We start from the raw sequence: 21,554 nt of genomic DNA on the forward strand, positions 1-21,554 counted from the left end.
ACCTACCACCCTCTAAGCCTCCACATCCAACACACCACCCTTCATAACTTCCATTTTCAAATGGATCCTACCACCAAACATATCCTTATTTGCCCCACCGCATTGCCACGTCTGCAGGGATTGCTTCATCTGTAATTCGTCTACTCGTCTCTCCGGCACTTATCCCTGTTGGCGGCCTAAGTGCTTCCCTGGCCCACACACTTCCTCCCTCACCTCCATTCAGGGCCTCAAACAGTCCTTCCAGGTGAGACAACACTTCACCTGCATATCTGCTAGGGTCAACTATTTTGTCCAGTGTTCCCAATGCGACTCTTCAACATTGGTGAGACCTGCCATAAATTTGGGAACCGTCAAAATTGAACTTCCCAGTAGCCAAACCTTTTCTAGACAATAGACAATAGGTGCAGAAGTAGACCATTCGGCCCTTCGAGCCTGCACCGCCATTTTGAGATCATGGCTGATCAACTACTATCAATACCCAGTTCCTGCCTTGTCCCCATATCCCTTGATTCCCCTATCCATAAGATACCTATCTAGCTCCTTCTTGAAAGCATCCAGAGAATTGGCCTCCACTACCTTCCAAAGCAGTGCATTCCAGACCCCCACAACTCTCTGGGAGAAGAAGTTTTTCCTTAACACTGTCCTAAATGACCTACCCCTTATTCTCAAACCATGCCCTCTGGTACTGGACTCTCCCAGCATCTGGAACATATTTCCTGCCTCTATCTTGTCCAATCCCTTAATAATCTTATATGTTTCAATCAGATCCCCTCTCAATCTCCTTAATTCCAGCGTGTACAAGCCCAGTCTCTCTAACCTCTCTGCGTAAGACAGTCCAGACATCACAGGAATTAACCTCGTGAATCTATGCTGCACTTCCTCTACAGCCAGGATGTCCTTCCTTAACCCTGGAGACCAAAACTGTACACAATACTCCAGGTGTGTCTCACCAGGGCTCTGTACAAATGCAAGAGGATTTCCTTGCTCTTGTACTCAATTCCCTTTGTAATAAAGGCCAACATTTCATTAGCTTTCTTCACTGCCTGCTGCACTTGCTCATTCACCTTCAGTGACTGATGAACAAGGACTCCTAGATCTCTTTGTATTTCTCCCTTACCTAACTCTACACCGTTCAGATAATAATCTGCCTTCCTGTTCTTACTCCCAAAGTGGATAACCTCACACTTATTCACATTAAACGTCATCTGCCAAGTATCTGCCCACTCACCCAGCCTATCCAAGTCACTCTGAATTCTCCTAACATCCTCATCACATGTCACACTGCCACCCAGCTTAGTATCATCAGCAAATTTGCTGATGTTATTTTCAATGCCTTCATCCAAATCATTGACGTAAATTGTAAACAGCTGTGGTCCCAATACCGAGCCCTGTGGCACCCCACTAGTCACCACCTGCCATTCCGAGAAACACCCATTCACCGCTACCCTTTGCTTTCTATCTGCCAACCAGTTTTCTATCCAAGTCAATGTCTTCCCCCTGATGCCCTGTGCTTTGATTTTACCTACCAATCTCCTATGTGGGACCTTATCAAATGCCTTCTGAAAATCGAGGTACACTACATCCACTGGATCTCCCCCGTCTAACTTCCTGGTTACATCCTCGAAAAACTCCAACAGATTAGTCAAGCATGATTTACCCTTGGTAAATCCATGCTGGCTCGGCCCAATCCTATCACTGCTATCTAGATATGCCACTATTTCATCCTTAATAATGGACTCTAGCATCTTCCCCACCACCGATGTCAGGCTGACAGGTCGATAGTTCTCTGTTTTCTCCCTCCCTCCTTTCTTAAAAAGTGGGATAACATTACCCATTCTCAATCCTCAGGAAGTGATCCTGAATCTAAGGAACATTGGAAAATGATTACCAATGCATCCGCAATTTCCAGGGCCACCTCCTAGGATGCAGACCATCTGGACCTGGGGATTCGTCAGCCTTCAGTCCCATCAGTCTTCTCAACACCGTTTCCTTCCTAATGTCAATCTGTTTCATTTCCTCTGTTACCCTATGTCCTTGGCCCATCTATACATCTGGGAGATTGCTTGTGTCTTCCTTAGTGAAAACAGATTAGATCTAAAGTACTCATTAAATTCTTCTGCCATTTCTCTGTTTCCCATAACAATTTCACCTAATTCATGCTTCAAGGGCCCAACATTGTTCTTAACTATCTTCTTTCTCTTCACGTACCTGAAAAAGCTTTTGCTATCTTCCTTTATATTCCTAGCTAGCTTGCGTTCATACCTCATTTTTTCTCCCCGTGTTGTCTTTTTAGTTAAGTTCTGTTGTTCCTTAAAAACTTCCCAATCATCTGTCCTCCCACTCACCTTAGCTCTGTCTTACTTCCTTTTTTTTAATGCTATGCAATCTCTGACTTCCTTTGTCAACCACTGTGGACCCTTTCCCCCCTTTGAATTCTTCCTTCTCTGGGGGATGAACTGATTTTACACCTTGTGCATTATTCCCAAGAATACCTGCCATTGCTGTTCCACTGTCTTTTCTGCTAGGCTATCCATCCAGTCAACTTTGGCCAGCTCCTCCCTCATGGCTCCATAGTCTCCATTGTTCAACTGCAACACTGACACTTCCGAGCTGCCCTTATCCTTCTCAAATTGCAGATAAAAACTTATCATATTATGATCACTACCTCCTAATGGCTCCCTTACTGCAAGATCACTTATCAAATCCTGTTCATTACATAACACTAAATCCAGAATAGTCTTGTCCCTGGTCGGCTCTCGTACAAGCTGTTCCAAGAATGCATCCTGTAGGCACTCTACAAACTCCCTATCCTGTGGTCCAGCACCAACCTGATTCTCCCAGTTCACCTGCATGTTGAAATCCCCCATAACCACTGCGACATTACCTTTGCCACATGCCAATGTTAACTCCCTATTCAACTTGCACCCAATATCCATGCTACTGTTTGGTGGCCTGTAGACAACACCCATTTGGGTCCTTTTGCCCTTACTGTTCCTCAATTCTATCCACACAGACTCTACTTCTCCTGACCCTATGTCCCCCCCTTGCAAAGGACTGAATCTCATTCCTCACCAACAGGGCCACCCCACCCCCTCTGCCCACATTTCTGTCCCTACGATAGCACGTATACCCTTGAACATTCATTTCCCAGGTCTGATCTCCCTGCAGCCATGTCTCCGTTATCCCAACAACATCATAGTTACCCATTCGCACCTGGGCTTCAAGCTCATCCGCCTTATTTCTGACACTTCGTGCATTCAGATATAGAAATTTTAGCCCATTTCTCCTCTCTCTGTTTGAATCGCTGCCTATTGTGCTTAACCCAGCTCCCCGAACTCCCATCGGGCTATACACCCCTAGAATTTTGTTGTCCTTCCTAAATTTACTTATTCTTTCAACACATTTAACTCCATGTCCCGTCAGACCATCCCTCTGATAGATAGATAGATAGATAGATACTTTATTCATCCCCATGGGGAAATTCAACTTTTTTTCCAATGTCCCATACACTTGTTGTAGCAAAACTAATTACATACAATACTTAACTGAGTAAAAAAATATGATATGCATCTAAATCACTATCTCAAAAAGCATTAATAATAGCTTTTAAAAAGTTCTTAAGTCCTGGCGGTTGAATTGTAAAGCCTAATGGCATTGGGGAGTATTGACCTCTTCATCCTGTCTGAGGAGCATTGCATCGATAGTAACCTGTCGCTGAAACTGCTTCTCTGTCTCTGGATGGTGCTATGTAGAGGATGTTCAGAGTTTTCCATAATTGACCGTAGCCTACTCAGCGCCCTTCGCTCAGCTACCGATGTTAAACTCTCCAGTACTTTGCCCACGACAGAGCCCGCCTTCCTTACCAGCTTATTAAGACGTGAGGCGTCCCTCTTCTTAATGCTTCCTCCCCAACACGCCACCACAAAGAAGAGGGCGCTCTCCACAACTGACCTATAGAACATCTTCAGCATCTCACTGCAGACATTGAATGACGCCAACCTTCTAAGGAAGTAGAGTCGACTCTGTGCCTTCCTGCACAAGGCATCTGTGTTGGCAGTCCAGTCTAGCTTCTTGTCTAACTGTACTCCCAGATACTTGTAGGTCTTAACCTGCTCCACACACCATATCACCATATCACAAAGTCCTGTATCAGTTTCCTATACTCCTCCTCTGTACATGTGTCCTCCTTATCACTTGTTCCGCCTCACCTTTCTCTACTACACACTTAATATTCCGGAACTGTGTAGTCCCCACCTGTCCTTTATTCTTCCTCTCGCTATCCTCTCTCACATTCTGGATCCCCCCCCCCCCCCCCCCCCCCCAAGAAGCACTAGCAAACTTCCCTGCAAGTATGTTAGTACCGCTCCAGTTCAGGTGTAAACCGTCCCTTCGGAACAGATCCCACCTTCCCTGGAACAAAGCCCAATTATCTACAAACCTGAAACCCTCCCTCCTGCACCATCCTCTCAGCCACGTATTAATCTTAATAATCTTTCTGTTCCTTGCCTCACTCGCACGTGGCACAGGTAGCAATCCAGAGATTGTTACCCTGGGGGTCCTGCTCTTCAGCTTCGCACCTAACTCCCTGAACTCCCTACGCAGGACCCCCTCACTCATCCGACCCACGTCATTGGTCCCTACATGGACAACAACATCTGGATTCTTGCCCTCCCCTTCGAGAATAACCTGCACCCGATCTGAGATGTCTCGGACCCTGGCACCAGGGAAGCAACATACCATCCGAGACTCCCGATCTTCCCCACAAAATCTCCTATCCGCCCCCCTGACTATAGAATCCCCTATCAATACCGCTCTCTTCTCTTCCCTCCTCCCCTTCCTAGTCGAGGGTCCAGCCTCAGTGCCAGAGACAGGACCACTGCAGCTTGTTCCTGGTAGGTCATCCCCACCAACAGTATCCAAAACAGTATACTTATTGTTGATGGGAACGGCCACAGGGGTGCTCTGCTCTCTCTGTCTGCTCCCCCTGCCTCTCTTGACTGTCACCCATTTGCCTACCTCCTGTCTTTTCGGTGTGACTACCTCCCGATAACTCTTATCTATCTCTGCCTCTGCCTCCCGGATGATCCGTAGTTCATCCAGCTCCTGCTCCAATTCCCTAACTCGGTCTGATAGGAGCTGCAGCTGGATGCACCTATTGCAGGTGTGGTCATCAGGAACAACTGTGTTGACCCTGACCTCCCACATACTGCATACGGAGCACACCACTGCTCTAACCGTCTCCCCCATTACCTGATCCTAGATTAGTCAGAATAAATGAAAAGCAGGCTACTTGCTGAAGTCCTCTTGCGTCGAAGCCTGCTGAGCCAAAGCCCAGCACTCTGCTCCTGCGCACTCCGCTGCCCGCACTGACGCTGTCCGCTCCTGAAAGTGGGCCTTTTAATTCCCATTCTCATTCTCATTCCACCATGTTGGTTTGTAGCCTTCTCTTGTGCTATGATGAGACCACCCTCTGGATGGAGGAGCAACAGCTTAATATTCCATCTGGATTGCCTTCAATCTGAAAGCATTGATATCGATTTCTCCTTTTTAAAAAAAAAAATTCCGTCCCCTTTCCTCCTTTCTCCCATTCAGGCATTTTATCTTTTCTCACCTGCTTATCACCTGGCGCCACTCCTCCTTCCCTTTCTCCTATTGTCCAGTCTCCTCTCCTATCAGATTCCTTCTTCTCTGGCTCTTGACCTTTCCCACCCACCTGGCTTCACCTTCCAGCTATCTCCTCTCCCCACCTTTTTATTCCGATGTCTTCCCCCTTCCTTTCCAATCCTGAAGAAGGGTGTTGACCCAAAACGTTGACTGTTTTTCATTTCCATAGGTGCTACCTGACCTGCTGAGATCCTCCAGCATTCTGTGTATGTTGCTTTGGATCAGGTTTGTTCGGATTTGATAAAGAACCTGACAGCAAAGGTAAAGTTGCTGAATCATGAGATATGCATTTTCAGGTACCTGTACTGCATGTCTGAGGGCAGCAATGAGAAGAGAGTATGGCCTGGATTGTTGGGGATGCCTGATGATGCATGTCACCTTCATGAGACATTCCGTAGATGTTCTTGATGGAAAGAGTTGTATTGACTCCCTGCATACAGCTCAGCTGAACAATATTTAAGTAGCCAAAATAGTTTAATTTTCCTAGGAGGAGGATGTATTAATTATTTGGAACTGACAAATATCCTGTCTTGAGTAAAGACTGGTGTTTTCTACTCGTGACACATATATTGGGGCTTCTTTTAACATGTTATGTTCTTTGGATGTTTCTAAACTTTCACAAAATCAGCTAAAGAAGGCGCACTTTGGTCGAAAGTCAGAGGAAGTTATCTTGTTTTTAAAACCTTGATTTTGGCTAATCTACACAAGCAACTGGGAAATAAAAACAACTGGAAAGGAAGTGGCCTTGATATTACCATAACTATTCACATCCTTCTATGAAAAACCTGTTTAAAAGCAGATTTTCTTTTCTTACTTTGTCATTTAGTTCTTAAAAAATGAGACTTGCAATCTATGTGACACATGTATAAGTTACTGCCGAGTTTTGTTTGTTAAAAAAAGCCGGCATTACAAGTCTATTCATTGGCAAATGGTGAGAATATACAGAAAATTCTACCTTCAGCTCAAGGGTAACTTAGAGAAGTTCAAACGGACGTTTGACACTGACACAGTAGTAATGGCGAATGTTCCTCCTGGCTAAGCAATAGGGAGCCATAATCTGCATTTTCACTCAAAGAGTTGAACTTTTGAGTTCTACCTTAGGCCACAAACTTACCAATCACCCCTGCTGTGGACCACTTCTACAAAGAAGGGATCCATATGCTCCACGACCGCTGGACTAAGTGTGTAAATGTAGGAGGAAACTATGTTGAAAAATAAATGTGCTAGGTTTTCTAAAATTGACTCCTTCTACCTTAGGCCATGAACTTATCAATCACCCCTCATACCTTTTTGCGTATTTACTTTGAAACTAATGGCATTGTCATCACCAGATGTAAAGTGTTCCCCTACACAAACTTCTGTAACTTGCCCTGTCTCATTCCCTAACAACAGATCAAGTATCTCATGTTCTCTCATTGGGGCTTCTATGTACTGATTAAGCAACTTCTCCTAAACGAATTTGATAAACAGTATCCCATCTAGTCCTTTTGCAGTATGGGAGTCCCAGTTAATAAGTGGAAAGTTAAAATCAACGACTATAATAACCTTATGTTTGTTGGAATGGAGCTGTGACCTCTCTGTAACTTTGTTGCTCTAAATCGCTTGGACTGTTAGGTTGTCTGCAATATAGCCCCAGTAATGTGGTCATACCTTTCTTATTTCTCTGTTCCACCCATAATGCCTCATGAGTTCTCCAGTCTGTCCTGAGCACTGCCGTGACATTTTCCCTGACTAGTACCACCACCCCTCCTCCTTTAATCCCTCCTGCTCAGTCGCACCTAAAACAATGGAACCCCAGAATACTGAGCTACCAGTCCTGCCCCTCCTGTAACCAAGTCTCACTAATAGCTACAATAATTGCATGTGTTTATCCATGCCCTGAGCTCATGTGCCTTTCCTACGATACTACTTCATTGAAATATGCAGCTCAGTACATTCGTGGCACCATGCTCAAACTTTTGATTCTTGACTTTGTCTGAGGTCTTAAGAACATCAGTCTCCACAACCTCTCCACTAACTGTTCTGGCTCTTTGGTTCCCACCCCCTGCAACTCTAGTTTAAACCCCACCATGCAACACCAGCAAATTGTCACTCTAGGATATTAGTCTGCCCCCAGTTCAGATGCAAACATCTCTTCTGTTCAGGTCCCATCTTACCTGGAAGGGAGCCCAATGATCCAAAAATCTTATGCCTTCTCTACTACACCACCTCCTTAGTTTTGTGTTAGATTGTATAATCTTCCTAGTTTTGGCCTCACTTGCATGTGGCATGGGTAGCAGTCCTGAGATCACAACCCTGGAGGTCCTGCCCTTTAACTTAGCACTAAACTCCCTGAACTCACTTTGCAGAACTTTGTCACTCTATGTCATTAGTACCTACATGGATCAGAACCTCTGGCTGTTCACTCTCCTACTTAAGAACACCAAGGACTCAATCCGAAACTCAGTCCCAGACCCTGGCACTTGGAAGGCAACATACAATCTGTGAATTTTGTTCTTGTCCACAGAACCTCCTTTCTGTTCTCCTAATTAATAAATCCCATATCACCATAGCTCTCCTCTTCTCTCCCCTCCCCTTCTGAGTTGACAGTTGTGACTTTACTCTGCTAGGTTATCCCCCCCCAACAGTATCCAAAGTGTTATACCTGCTGTTGAGGAGGATGGTCAGAGGGGTACTTTGCACTGGCTCTTTAAAACCTTTCCCCTTCCTGTCACCCATTTTTCTGTGTCCTGCACCTTGGGTGTAACTACCTCCCTATATGTCTTATCCATCACCTACTCAGCCTTTTGCAAGATCTGGAGTTCATCCAGTTCCAGCTCCAACTCCTTAATATGGAGTGTTAGAAGCTGCAGCAGGATCACGTCTTGTGGGTGTAGTACCAGGGACACTGGAGGTCTTCCTGCCTTCCCACATCCTGCAAGAGGAACAGTCTATTGCCCTGCCTGGCATCTTTACTGTTCTAACTGTGCACATATAAAAAATAGGAAAAGCAATAAATTGTGGGTGGCAGGGAGATGGGGGGAAAGAAGCTCTACCTACAGTTTATCCCTTTCTCTGACTGAAGCCTCGAACAGCTAAAGCCTCAAAAACCCCTTGCTAACTCCATCCACTCAAGTGATGGTTGTTCTGCTTGCCCCTGTATTACTTTAATCTCCTCTTGCCAGTCAATCCCAAATGCTGATTGGGCACTGCTCAAACCTCCAAACTGCTGGGAGTCACTGCTTTTTCTACTCAATCAGCAAACCTGAGTGAACTACGTCTCTCTGATTGGGCGCTGCTGAAAGCTCTCCTTGTAGCTAATAATCACTAACCTAGGCCCCATTAGTCAACCTTTATCGCACCCTCTCCAAAGTCTTTACATACTTCCTGGAATGCAGAACTGCACACATTATTCCAAATCAAAGTTTTATATAGCTGCAACATGACTTCCCGATTATTAATCACAACACCCCGAACAATGAAGGTACTGGTAAGTATGGCACACATCTCTATTACCCTATCCACTTGTGTTGGCACTTTCAGGGAGCTATGGGTTTGGACTCCAAGATCCCTTTCTACACCCCTGCTCCTAAGGGTCCTGCTATATACTGTATGTCTTCCTCTTACATTTGACCTCCCAAAATACAATATCTCACAATTGTCCACATTAAATACCATCTGACATTTCTCTGGCTGTATTCCCAACTGTATACTTCGACAAACTTTTCTTACTTCATCAATATTTTTGCATCATCTGCAAACTTACTAATCAGCCCACCTACATTTCTGTCTATCCGCATTACTGGTCTGTCTTTTACAGATGATGGGATCTGTAGAAATGTTTCCTTTTATTATTGATTGGTCCTGTTGGAAAAGAAACATTCACACCACAGTATGTAACGGCAGATTTGTGTTTTGATATAAGATTGTTCACCTGAAATATTAGCACTATTTTTCTCTCTAGTAATGCTGCCTGACCAGAGTATCTTCTGTCTTTAGTTCCATGTTAGATTGTGCTGACCTAAATTTGAAACAATTCTTTCCTATTAAACCATAGAAAAATAGGCACCTGTGTTATCTTCTCCAAATGTTTCCTTGTTCTATCCATGCAATATTTGTATTCACGTGTTAAAAATCTACTCTAGTAGGTTAAGAATACATAGGAATGTAGGAATGTGACAACTGTGCAGTGGAACATGGCCTTTAAATATAAGGAATGTTTTTATATGTAAGTGGCAAAATGTTAATTATTAATACTGATTCAACAGATTTAACTTCATAAAACACTTCCAAAATTGAGTTGTGTGCAGTCAGGAGGTTTTAACACCCCCAAAAGCTTCCTTGTATGAGTCATACTACATAATTAAAGCATCTCAGCTTTGACAATTATTTTGCATCTTATCCAAATATTAGGAAGACATTTGCATTGAGCGTGATTAATCTCTTTTTTAGTCATTTAAAACAGTGTAAAACATGCAAGTTTAAAAAAAAAATTGCCTTGTTCTAATTTTCACATGGATCACGTGCAGACAGATGGGCATAGTGGTCAGCACGGACATTGTGAACCAGGTTCAGGAACAGTTGCTAACCGTCAATCTTCAGGCTCTTGATCCAAAGGGGATAACTTCACTCAATTTCACTTGCCCCATCGCAGAAATGTTCTCACAACCAATGGACCCATTTTCAAGGACTCTTCACCTCATGTTCACACTATCTATTGCTTATTTATTTTCTTTTTTTTCTTTTTGTAGTTGCACAGTTTATTGTTTTTTGCACACTGGCTGTACTCCCAGTTCTTTCATTGATTCTATTTTGGTTATTGGATTTGAGTATGCCCACAAGAAAATGAATCTCAGGATTTTATGTGCTGACATATATGTACTTTGATAATAAATTTACATTGAAAAGGCTCATTCCTATGCTTTACTGTTCCATGTTTTAAGTAAAAGGTTTTTGTTTCTGTAATCAAAAAGAAGAAAGTTGTTGCTTCCATGAACACACCTGATCTTACTGAGTGCTGACCTCACTTGGATGCTTAATAAGTTAACATAAGTTAACTTAATAAGTTAACATAAAAAATAACATTTTACTTATCTTTTTCTGCTTTAATGTTTTCTCGCTTTAAGATGTTATTGTTCTGATGTGCAGTGACCACTGCTGCAGCCATTTTGAAAGTAGTAAAATCTCATAAACAGCAATGAAATAAATGGCTAGTTCATTCTTTGATGACGTTTAAAGAACAAATTCTGACTTGGGCTTCAGAACCCTGCTGATTCTGAAATGGTGTCATGTGTACTGTACTGAATCACCAGATTAGTCAGCAAAGTTCTCTCCTTGACCTGAACAATGTTACCAGTTACATCGCCTGCTGCAATACTACACCAAACTATCACCCTATGTTGGTGCTAATTTGAACAGAGATATAAGGTGGAGATAGAGCTTCAACGTTTCACCAAGACTTCTGATAGCATGCACCTGTGCAGATGTCGGGCTTGACTTCACTCACATTTGATCCAGAATAATATTACCTAAATGTGGATAGTGTTTACAGTAAAGTTGTCTATCTACTCAAAGCCAGACACTCAAGCTGGCAGAAGGAGGAACTTGAATCATTCTGGTCTGGTTTTGAGTTTGGATCATACACATGCAGTAATAATGTGCTTGCCTCCCTTCCAGTGTGACCCTGGAGTTAAAATGCATCAGTATCTCCTCTGAAGTCATGAGCATTGCACACCTTTACAGTCCTGATAACAGTCAAATGCTGCAAACTCAATGTTACAGGTCCTGCCAGTTTGTCAACTTGTAATGAAGAGTCATTCACCTGCAACCTTAACCATACATTCTTCACAGAAGCTGGGTGACATGCTGTGGTTTAAGGCATTTCCTTTTGGTTGAGAGTGTTTTTTTTAAATGCTATATTTGATCCTTTAAAACAAAATTAGAATTTCAACTCCTAGCAAAAAGTAAATTCTTTTTTAAGTAACACAAATTAGTTTGTAACATGTGGAAGTCTCAGAAATGATAAGGATTCTTCATTCAAACTGTTATATTAGTATTTTTCAAACACTACCTTAGATCATAGTGACCAAAATGCAGATATGGAGCTATACTGTTCAAGAACTGAAAGGAAGAAAAACAATGCATAGATAGTCCAAGAAATGCTGGGGAAGCATATAGCAATAAATAATTCCTTGCACTGAAACCAGTCTAGTTCTAATGACTGTTAGAGAGAATAATGAATGTGAAATACAGTGTAAGTCCTTCATTCTAATTTTGCAGAACATTTTTCATTTATGTAGAGGAAAAGGACTTGATCACGAGGGAGGAGATTTGAATGGCATTTTTCTTTTTTGTAATTTATTTTTTTATTGAAGTTCATCATCAAACAAACATTTCCATAAGATGTATTTCAGACATTGTACATATATATCATATAATCATATATATCACAAATCTCCACAAAGCAACATCAACCTGTTTAAAGGAATTTGCAATGCTTCACAATGGTAGGAAAGTAGTACCAAACAATCATGCAAGATTATAATTCATATGACATTTGCTTACATATCAATTGTAAAACTTCAACAATGTTTAATACAATTAATAAAAATGAGAAATATCATGAAAAGTTTCAGCATACCTTTCAAAGTTAATTTAATATTTTAACTGATAAACACTTTAGCATACATTTTGTTGGTTAACTCTCAATTTACACTGCATAGCCATCACATTTAAATTAATCAAATCAAAACTGAAGTTTTCAAAAATTGTTCTAAAAGAATCTGAGGCGAGTCTGCCCATCAGTTCTTCCAGGAACTTTTTCAATTGCAAGTCTTCTTTTCTTCACTTCTGGTAGAATTCTGCATTTCAGTTCTAATAATTGGAAAAACAAAACGGGACTGAAAATTATGCCAAAGGGTACCAAAACATAAATGGTTACTCTGTACTTCAGCACTGATATTAATCTATTACAAAGTAAAAAGTTCACAACCAGTCTACACCTTAAATACACCAGTCACCCCTCATTCACTTGCAGCAATTAGAACATAGAACAGTACAACACAGGAATGGGCCTTTTAGCCCAAAATATCTGTGCTAACTATGATGTCAATTAAAACTGGTCCCATCTAACTGAAGATGGTCCTTATTCCTTGCCTGTTTATGTGCATCTCTAAATGCCCCTTAAATGTTACTATCATACCTACTTTCACCACCTCTCCTGGAAGGCTGTTCCAGACATTTTACACCCTGTGTAAAAACAAAACTTGTTTTGCAATTCTCCTTTCCCCTTTCAGCTTCCCTCCTCTCTTTAAAGCATTGCCAATCTAGGAAAAATGTTCTGAACAGCTACCCTGTGTATGCACTGCATAATCTCTCAGGCCGATGTGCCAGAGGAAATTATCCAAGTTTGTCCAACTTCTTATAGCTAACACATTTTAATCCAAGCAGCTTTCTTGTGAACATTTGCATCTGCTGCAAAGCCTCCACATGCATCCTGTAATGCATGAACAGAACTAAACACAATACTCTACATATGGCCTAATCAAAATTTTATACAGCTGCAACATAACTTCCCACTTTTGTATTCAATGCCCCAGCCAATAAAAGCAAATACGGTGTATGCCCTATCTTATCATCTTATTTACTTATGTTGCCAAGATACAACTCTACATGTTTACTTCTAGAAGTCTTTCCATTTACTTTATACTTACCTTTCTCAATAAGTTGAGATAGATGCCATCAGGCCCAAGGCACTTAGAAACATAGAAAACCTACAGCACAATACAGGTCCTTCGGCCCACAAAATTGTGCCGAACACATTCCTACCTTAGAAATTACTAGGCCTTCTATTCTACTAAGCTCCATGTACCTGTCTAAAAGCCTCTTAAAAGACCCTATCGTATCAGCCTCCACCACCGTTGCTGGCAGCCCATTCCATGCACTCACCACTCTGAGTAAAAAAAACTTACCCCTGACATCTTCTCTGTACCTACTCCCCAGCACCTTAAACCTGTGTCCTCTTGTGGCAACCTTTTTAGCCCTGAGAAAAAGCCTCTGACTATCCACACGATCAATGCCTCTCATCATCACCTCAATGCTTTTCTAAAGACCTAACATCTTCCCCTTCATTTCAATATGCCATCAAATATCAGCATATACCTCCTTGATGTCACTAGACTCCACTTCCTTCAATCCAAAGCTCACATTTAATACCTCACCCATTTCTTCTGATGCCAGGCATAAATTTCCTCCTTAGTGTTCTTGCCCTCTTCCTAGCTACCCTCTTACATTTACTATAAGTATAAAAATCTTTGGGTTCCCTCTTACCTGGTCAAAAAGCCAGGTTTGATTTTACATTAACAATCTAACTTTGTTCTCTATCATTTAACAGCTTGGGGTGTTCCAGAGTTCGGAGTTTCATTCTGGCATTGTTCTGTAAAGAGTTTCTGTACATCCTCCCTGTGGAATGCATGGGTTTTCCCTTGGTGCTCTGGTTTCCTCTCACAGTCCAAAGACATACCAGGTTGTTTAACTGGTCACTGTAAATCATCCCGTGATTAGTTTAGGATTAATTGGGGGGTTGTGAGGTTGCTGAGGTGGTATGGCTCAAAGGGCTGGAAGGGTCTACTCTGCGCTGAATCGCTAAATAAAAATAAATTCTGTGTAAATCTCCTCTGCACTTTCTCTTTAGTATCCACATCCTTCCTGTAAAGGGGTGACCAGAACTAAACACAGTACTCCATGTGGGGTCTAACTAAGGTTTTATATAGCTGCAACATTACCTCAGGGCTCTTGAACTCAATCCCATGGTTGATGAAGGCCAACACACCATACGCCTTCTTAACCACAGAGTCAACCTGTGCAGCAGCTTTGAGTGTCCTATGGACATGGACCCCAAGATCTCACTGATCCTCCACACTGCCAAAAGTCTTTAATCTTGGTTGCTTCAAAATTATTTATTTTTTCAATGTGCTATCAAAAATATGACATGTGCCAAATATTTTCTATTCCTAAATCTATCAAACTGTAAAAATAAAATAGACATCATAACATTTACAGCATAGGACTTGATTAATGAAGATCAATATTTCTCTGGTACTGAGGTTGGACCCTCGACTAGGAAGGGGAGGAGGGAAGAGAAGAGAGCGGTATTGATAGGGGATTCTATAGTCAGGGGGGCGGATAGAAGATTTTGTGGGGAAGATCGGGAGTCTCGGATGGTATGTTGCTTCCCTGGTGCCGGGGTCCGAGACAATTCAGATCGGGTGCAGGTTATTCTCGAGAGGGAGGGCAAGAATCCAGATGTTGTGGTCCATGTAGGGACCAATGACGTGGGTCGGATGAGTGAGGGGGTCCTGCGTAGGGAGTTCAGGGAGTTAGGTGCGAAGCTGAAGAGCAGGACCTCGAGGGTAACAATCTCAGGATTGCTACCTGTGCCACGTGCGAGTGAGGCAAGGAACAGAAAGATTATTAAGATTAATACGTGGCTGAGAGGATGGTGCAGGAGGGAGGGTTTCAGGTTTGTAGATAATTGGGCTTTGTTCCAGGGAAGGTGGGATCTGTTCCGAAGGGACGGTTTACACCTGAATTGGAGCGGTACTAACATTCTTGCAGGGAAGTTTGCTAGTGCTTCTTGGGGGGGGGGGGGGGGGGGGGGGATCCAGAATGTGAGAGAGGATAGTGAGAGGAAGAATAAAGGACAGGTGGGGACTACACAGTTCCGGAATACTAAGTGTGTAGTAGAGAAAGGTGAGGCGGAACAAGTGATAAGGAGGACACATGTACAGAGGGATGGTCTGACGGGACATGGAGTTAAATGTGTTGAAAGAATAAGTAAATTTAGGAAGGACAACAAAATTCCAGGGGCGTATAGCCCGATGGGAGTTCGGGGAGCTGGGTTAAGCACAATAGGCAGCAATTCAAACAGAGAGAGGAGAAATGGGCTAAAATTTCTATATCTGAATGCACGAAGTGTCAGAAATAAGGCGGATGAGCTTGAAGCCCAGGTGCGAATGGGTAACTATGATGTTGTTGGGATAACGGAGACATGGCTGCAGGGAGATCAGACCTGGGAAATGAATGTTCAAGGGTATATGTGCTATCGTAGGGACAGAAATGTGGGCAGAGGGGGTGGGGTGGCCCTGTTGGTGAGGAATGAGATTCAGTCCTTTGCAAGTGGGGACATAGGGTCAGGAGAAGTAGAGTCTGTGTGGATAGAATTGAGGAACAGTAAGGGCAAAAGGACCCAAATGGGTGTTGTCTACAGGCCACCAAACAGTAGCATGGATATTGGGTGCAAGTTGAATAGGGAGTTAACATTGGCATGTGGCAAAGGTAATGTCGCAGTGGTTATGGGGGATTTCAACATGCAGGTGAACTGGGAGAATCAGGTTGGTGCTGGACCACAGGATAGGGAGTTTGTAGAGTGCTTACGGGATGCATTCTTGGAACAGCTTGTATGAGAGCCGACCAGGGACAAGACTATTCTGGATTTAGTGTTATGTAATGAACAGGATTTGATAAGTGATCTTGCAGTAAGGGAGCCATTAGGAGGTAGTGATCATAATATGATAAGTTTTTATTTGCAATTTGAGAAGGATAAGGGCAGCTCGGAGGTGTCAGTGTTGCAGTTGAACAGGGGAAACTATGGAGCCATGAGGGAGGAGCTGGCCAAAGTTGACTGGATGAATAGCCTAGCAGAAAAGACAGTGGAACAGCAATGGCAGGTATTCTTGGGAGTAATGCACAAGGTGCAAAATCAGTTCATCCCCCAGAGAAGGAAGAATTCAAAGGGGGGAAAGGGGCCACAGTGGTTGCCAAAGGAAGTCAGAGATTGCATAGCATTAAAAAAAAGTAAGTATGACAGAGCTAAGGTGAGTGGGAGGACAGATGATTGGGAAGTTTTTAAGGAACAACAGAACTTAACTAAAAAGACAATACGGGGAGAAAAAATGAGGTACGAACGCAAGCTAGCCAGGAATATAAAGGAAGATAGCAAAAGCTTTTTTAGGCATGTGAAGAGAAAGAAGATAGTTAAGAACAATGTTGGGCCCTTGAAGCATGAATTAGGTGAAATTGTTATGGGAAACAGAGAAATGGCAGGAGTATTTAATGAGTACTTTAGATCTAATCTGTTTTCACTAAGGAAGACACAAGCAATCTCCCAGATGTATGGATGGGCCAAGGACATAGGGTAACAGAGGAAATGTAACAGATTGACATTAGGAAGGAAACGGTGTTGAGAAGACTGATGGGACTGAAGGCTGATGAATCCCCAGGTCCAGATGGTCTGCATCCTAGGGTACTAAAGGAGGTGGCCCTGGAAATTGTGGATGCATTGGTAATCATTTTCCAATGTTCCTTAGATTCAGGATCAGTTCCTGAGGATTGGAGAATGGGTAATGTTATCCCACTTTTTAAGAAAGGAGGGAGGGAGAAAACAGAGAACTATCGACCTGTCAGCCTGACATCGGTGGTGGGGAAGATGCTAGAGTCCATTATTAAGGATGAAATAGTGGCATATCTAGATAGCAGTGATAGGATTGGGCCGAGCCAGCATGGATTTACCAAGGGTAAATCATGCTTGACTAATCTGTTGGAGTTTTTCGAGGACGTAACCAGGAAGTTAGACGGGGGAGATCCAGTGGATGTAGTGTACCTCGATTTTCAGAAGGCATTTGATAAGGTCCCACATAGGAGATTGGTGGGTAAAATCAGAGCTCATGGCACTGGGGGGAAGATATTGACTTGGATAGAAAACTGGTTGGCAGATAGAAAGCAAAGGGTAACGGTGAATGGGTGTTTCTCAGAATGGCAGGTGGTGACTAGTGGGGTGCCACAGGGCTCGGTATTGGGACCACAGCTGTTTACGATTTACGTCAACGATTTAGATGAAGGCATTGAGAATAACATCAGCAAATTTGCTGATGATACTAAGCTGGGTGGCAGTGTGACATGTGATGAGGATGTTAGGAGAATTCAGGGTGACTTGGATAGGCTGGGTGAGTGGGCAGATACTTGGCAGATGACATTTAATGTGAATAAGTGTGAGGTTATCTACTTTGGGAGTAAGAACAGGAAGGCAGATTATTATCTGAACGGTGTAGAGTTAGGTAAGGGAGAAATACAAAGGGATCTAGGAGTCCTTGTTCATCAGTCACTGAAGATGAATGAGCAAGTGCAGCAGGCAGTGAAGAAGGCTAATGGAATGTTGGCCTTTATTACAAAAGGAATTGAGTACAAGAGCAAGGAAATCCTCTTGCATTTGTACAGAGCCCTGGTGAGACCACACCTGGAGTATTGTGTACAGTTTTGGTCTCCAGGGTTAAGGAAGGACATCCTGGCTGTAGAGGAAGTGCAGCGTAGATTCACGAGGTTAATTCCTGGGATGTCTGGACTGTCTTACGCAGAGAGGTTAGAGAGACTGGGCCTGTACACGCTGGAATTAAGGAGATTGAGAGGGGATCTGATTGAAACATATAAGATTATTAAGGGATTGGACAAGATAGAGGCAGGAAATATGTTCCAGATGCTGGGAGAGTCCAGTACCAGAGGGCATGGTTTGAGAATAAGGGGTAGGTCATTTAGGACAGAGTTAAGGAAAAACTTCTTCTCCCAGAGAGTTGTGGGGGTGTGGACTGCACTGCCTCGGAAGGTAGTGGAGGCCAATTCTCTGGATGCTTTCAAGGAGGAGCTAGATAGGTATCTTACGGATAGGGGAATCAAGGGATATGGGGACAAGGCAGGAACTGGGTATTGATAGTAGTTGATCAGCCATGATCTCAAAATGGCGGTGCAGGTTCGAAGGGCCGAATGGTCTACTTCTGCACCTATTGTCTATTGTCTATTATATTTTGCAGAAGTACTTTGAACTAACAATTATACAGTATATAAGCACGGAATAAAATTTGTGTTTCTTTTCTTTTGTAATGGAAATTGCTTTTCATTCCCAGTAAGATTGGTGCATGGAAATAAATATTCTACTGTTCTATCATTATGACTAGGTCTCTATTTTATGTAATCTTGAATGCCTTTAATATTCACAGTCAATTTCTCAAAAGTCTAGATCTTGACTGGCTATTTTTACTTCAAACTTAGAACAGAGAACAGCATAATGCAGGAGCAAACCCTGTGCCCATTGTTAGACAAATCTTTTCATCAGCTTTGAATTGTGGGCTGAATTTCTCAAGTGATAATAGGTGAACTCCAGATGTGGTTTTCAAAATTTTCTAACAGATTTGAACAGATAGTTGAGTGGATAGATATAATCTCTTTAAAGATTTAAAATTCTTTTTTATTTCCAATAAAACTGTCCTTATTGCTACTTAATAAGAAGGAACAGAGTAATTCAATGAGTTCTGAAATGACAATCAGCATGAGGGGTCATTCGTTGGTAATACAGTGCGAGGTTTTAAAAGAGCTTGGGTGTTTTTCAGCTTTTTTTCCCTCTGTGGATGACAATCAGCATGGGGCCAATAAAAAGAAAGGAGGTGTAAACAGAGCAGCCATTGTGTGAGTGGAGCTTTGTTAATGTGGTCTGGCTTTGGCTCAACAGGTTTAAGCAAGAACAGGCTTGGGCAAGCACAGGCCAAGGTTCTAAGTAAGTAAGGGAGTAAAAAAAATTATGGTAGTATATAGCTAGTGCGCTGAGAATGGATCCAGAGGTAGTGGTATGTTCCTTGTGTGAGATGTGGGAAATTTAAGAGATTTCCTGTCTCCCCGACAACTACATCTGCAGTTCCTTAGAGACTGTGTTAAAGAACTGGAGCGGTAGCTCAATGACCTTTGGCTTGTACAGGAAAATGAAGAGGTGATAGATAGGAGTTACAGGGAGGTCGTTGCCCCTGAGTTGCAGGAGACAAGTCCTTGAGTGACTATCAGGAGAGGGGAAAGGACTAGGCAGCCAGTGCAGACTGAAGTGGTTGGGAAGATGTTGGAGTCTATTATTAAGGATGAGGTTTTGAGGTACTTTGAGGCACATGATAAAAAGGCCAGAGTCAGCATGGTTTCTTTGAAGGGAAATCTTGCCTGACAAATCTGTTGGAATTCTTTGAGGAAATAACAGGCAGGATAGGCAACGGAGAGTCAGTGGATGTTGTTTACTTGGATTCAGAAGGCCTTTGACAAGGTCCCACACATGAGGCTACTTAACAAAATAAGACCATAAGACATAGGAGCAGAATTGGGCCATCTGGCCCATCAAGTCTGTTCCGCCATTCAATCATGGCTAATCCTTTTTTCTACCTCCTCCTCAATCCCAGATCCCAGCCTTCTTCCCGTAACCTTTGATGCCATGTCTATCAATCTCTGCCTTAAATACACCCAGCAACCTGGCCTACACAGCTGCATGTGGCAACGAATTCCACAAATTCACTTCCCTTTGGCTAAAGAAATTTCTCCGCATCTCTGTTTTGAAAGGGCGCCTTTCTATCCTGAGGCTGTGCCCTCTTGTCCTAGACTCTCCCACCATGGGAAACATCCTTTCCACATCTACTCTGTCTAGGCCTTTCAACATTCAAAAGGTTTCAATTAGATCCACCCTGATCCTTCTGATTTCCAGTGAATACAGACCCAGAGCCATCAAACATACCTTGTATGATAACCCTTTCATTCCTGGAATCATCCCCGTGAACCTCCTCTGGATCCTCTCCAATGCCAGCACATCTTTTCTAAGATGAGGGGCCCAAAACTGTTCACAATACTCAAGGTGAGACCTCACCAGTGCCTTATAAAGCCTCAGCATTACATCCTTGCTCTTGAATTCCAGACCTCGTGAAATGAATACTAACATGGCATTTGCCTTCCTCACCACTGACTCAACCTGCAAGTTAACCTTTAGGGTGTTCTGCACAAGGACTCTCAAGTTCCTGTGCATCTCAGATTCCTGGATTTTCTCCCTTTTTAGAAAATAGTCCACACATTTATTTCTACTGTCAAAGTGCATGGTCATTTTCCAACATTGTATTTCATTTGCCACTTTCTTTCCCATTCTCCTAATCTGTCTATGTCCTTCTGCATCCTACCTGTTTCCTCAACACTATCTGCTCCTCCACCAAACTTCGTATCATCTACAAACTTGACAACAAAGCCATCTATTCCATCATCTAAACCATTTATATACAGCGTAAAAAGTAGTCCCAACACCGACCACTGCAGAATACCACTAGTCATTTGCAGCCAACCAGAAAAGGATCCTTTTATTCTCACTTGCTGCCTCCTACCAATCAGCCAATGCTCTAACCATGTTAGTAACCAATAGTCTTATGGGAAAGGTATTAGAATGGATTGAAGATTGGCTGACTGGCAGAAGGCAAACAGTGGGAATAAAAGGGGCCCTTCCTGGTTGGGTGCTGGCAGTTAGTGGTGTACTCCAGAGGTTGGTGTTGGGACTGCTTCTTTTCACATTATACATTAATGATTTAGATGAAGGAATTGATGTCTTGTGGCTATGTTTGCGGATGATACAAAGAAAGGTGGAAGGACAGGTAGTGTTGAGGAAGCAGGGTGTCTTTTGAAGGACTTAAATAGATTGGGGGAATGGGCAAAGAAGTGGCAGATGGAATATAGTCTAAGGAATGTATGTTCATGCACTTTGGCAGAAGGAATAAAGGCATAGACAGTTTTGTAAATGGGGAAAAACAAAAATCAGAGGTTTATAGAGGGACTTTGGTGCCCTCATACAGGATTCTCTAAAGGTTAACTTGCAGTTGAGTTGGTGATAAGGAAGGCAAATGCAATATTAGCATTAATTTTGAGAGGGCTAGAGTACAAAAGCAAGGATGTAATGCTGAGGCTTTAGGGCATTGCTCCAACTGTGCTTGGTGTATTGTGAGCAGTTTTGGGTTCCTTATCTAAGAATGGATGTACTGCCATTGGAGAGAGCCCAGAGAAGGTTCACGAAAATGATTCCA

The 21,554-nt window shown here is 42.8% G+C and overlaps 1 protein-coding gene across 1 annotated transcript in view; it reads right to left on the minus strand.

Annotated features, from left to right (window-relative positions):
- Positions 1–12,052: 12,052 nt before the first annotated feature.
- The window catches only part of shoc1 (shortage in chiasmata 1), a 142,782-nt gene continuing 133,280 nt past the window's right edge, over positions 12,053–21,554 (minus strand). Inside the window, exon 28 of the mRNA XM_073048597.1 lies at positions 12,053–12,516. Within this exon, the coding sequence (XP_072904698.1) occupies positions 12,416–12,516 (101 nt within the window). The 3' untranslated portion in view covers positions 12,053–12,415. The remainder of the gene's footprint in view (positions 12,517–21,554) is intronic.

This window comes from Hemitrygon akajei, chromosome 6 (assembly GCF_048418815.1).
Source record: "Hemitrygon akajei chromosome 6, sHemAka1.3, whole genome shotgun sequence".
In the NCBI taxonomy this organism is placed as follows: Eukaryota; Metazoa; Chordata; class Chondrichthyes; order Myliobatiformes; family Dasyatidae; genus Hemitrygon; species Hemitrygon akajei.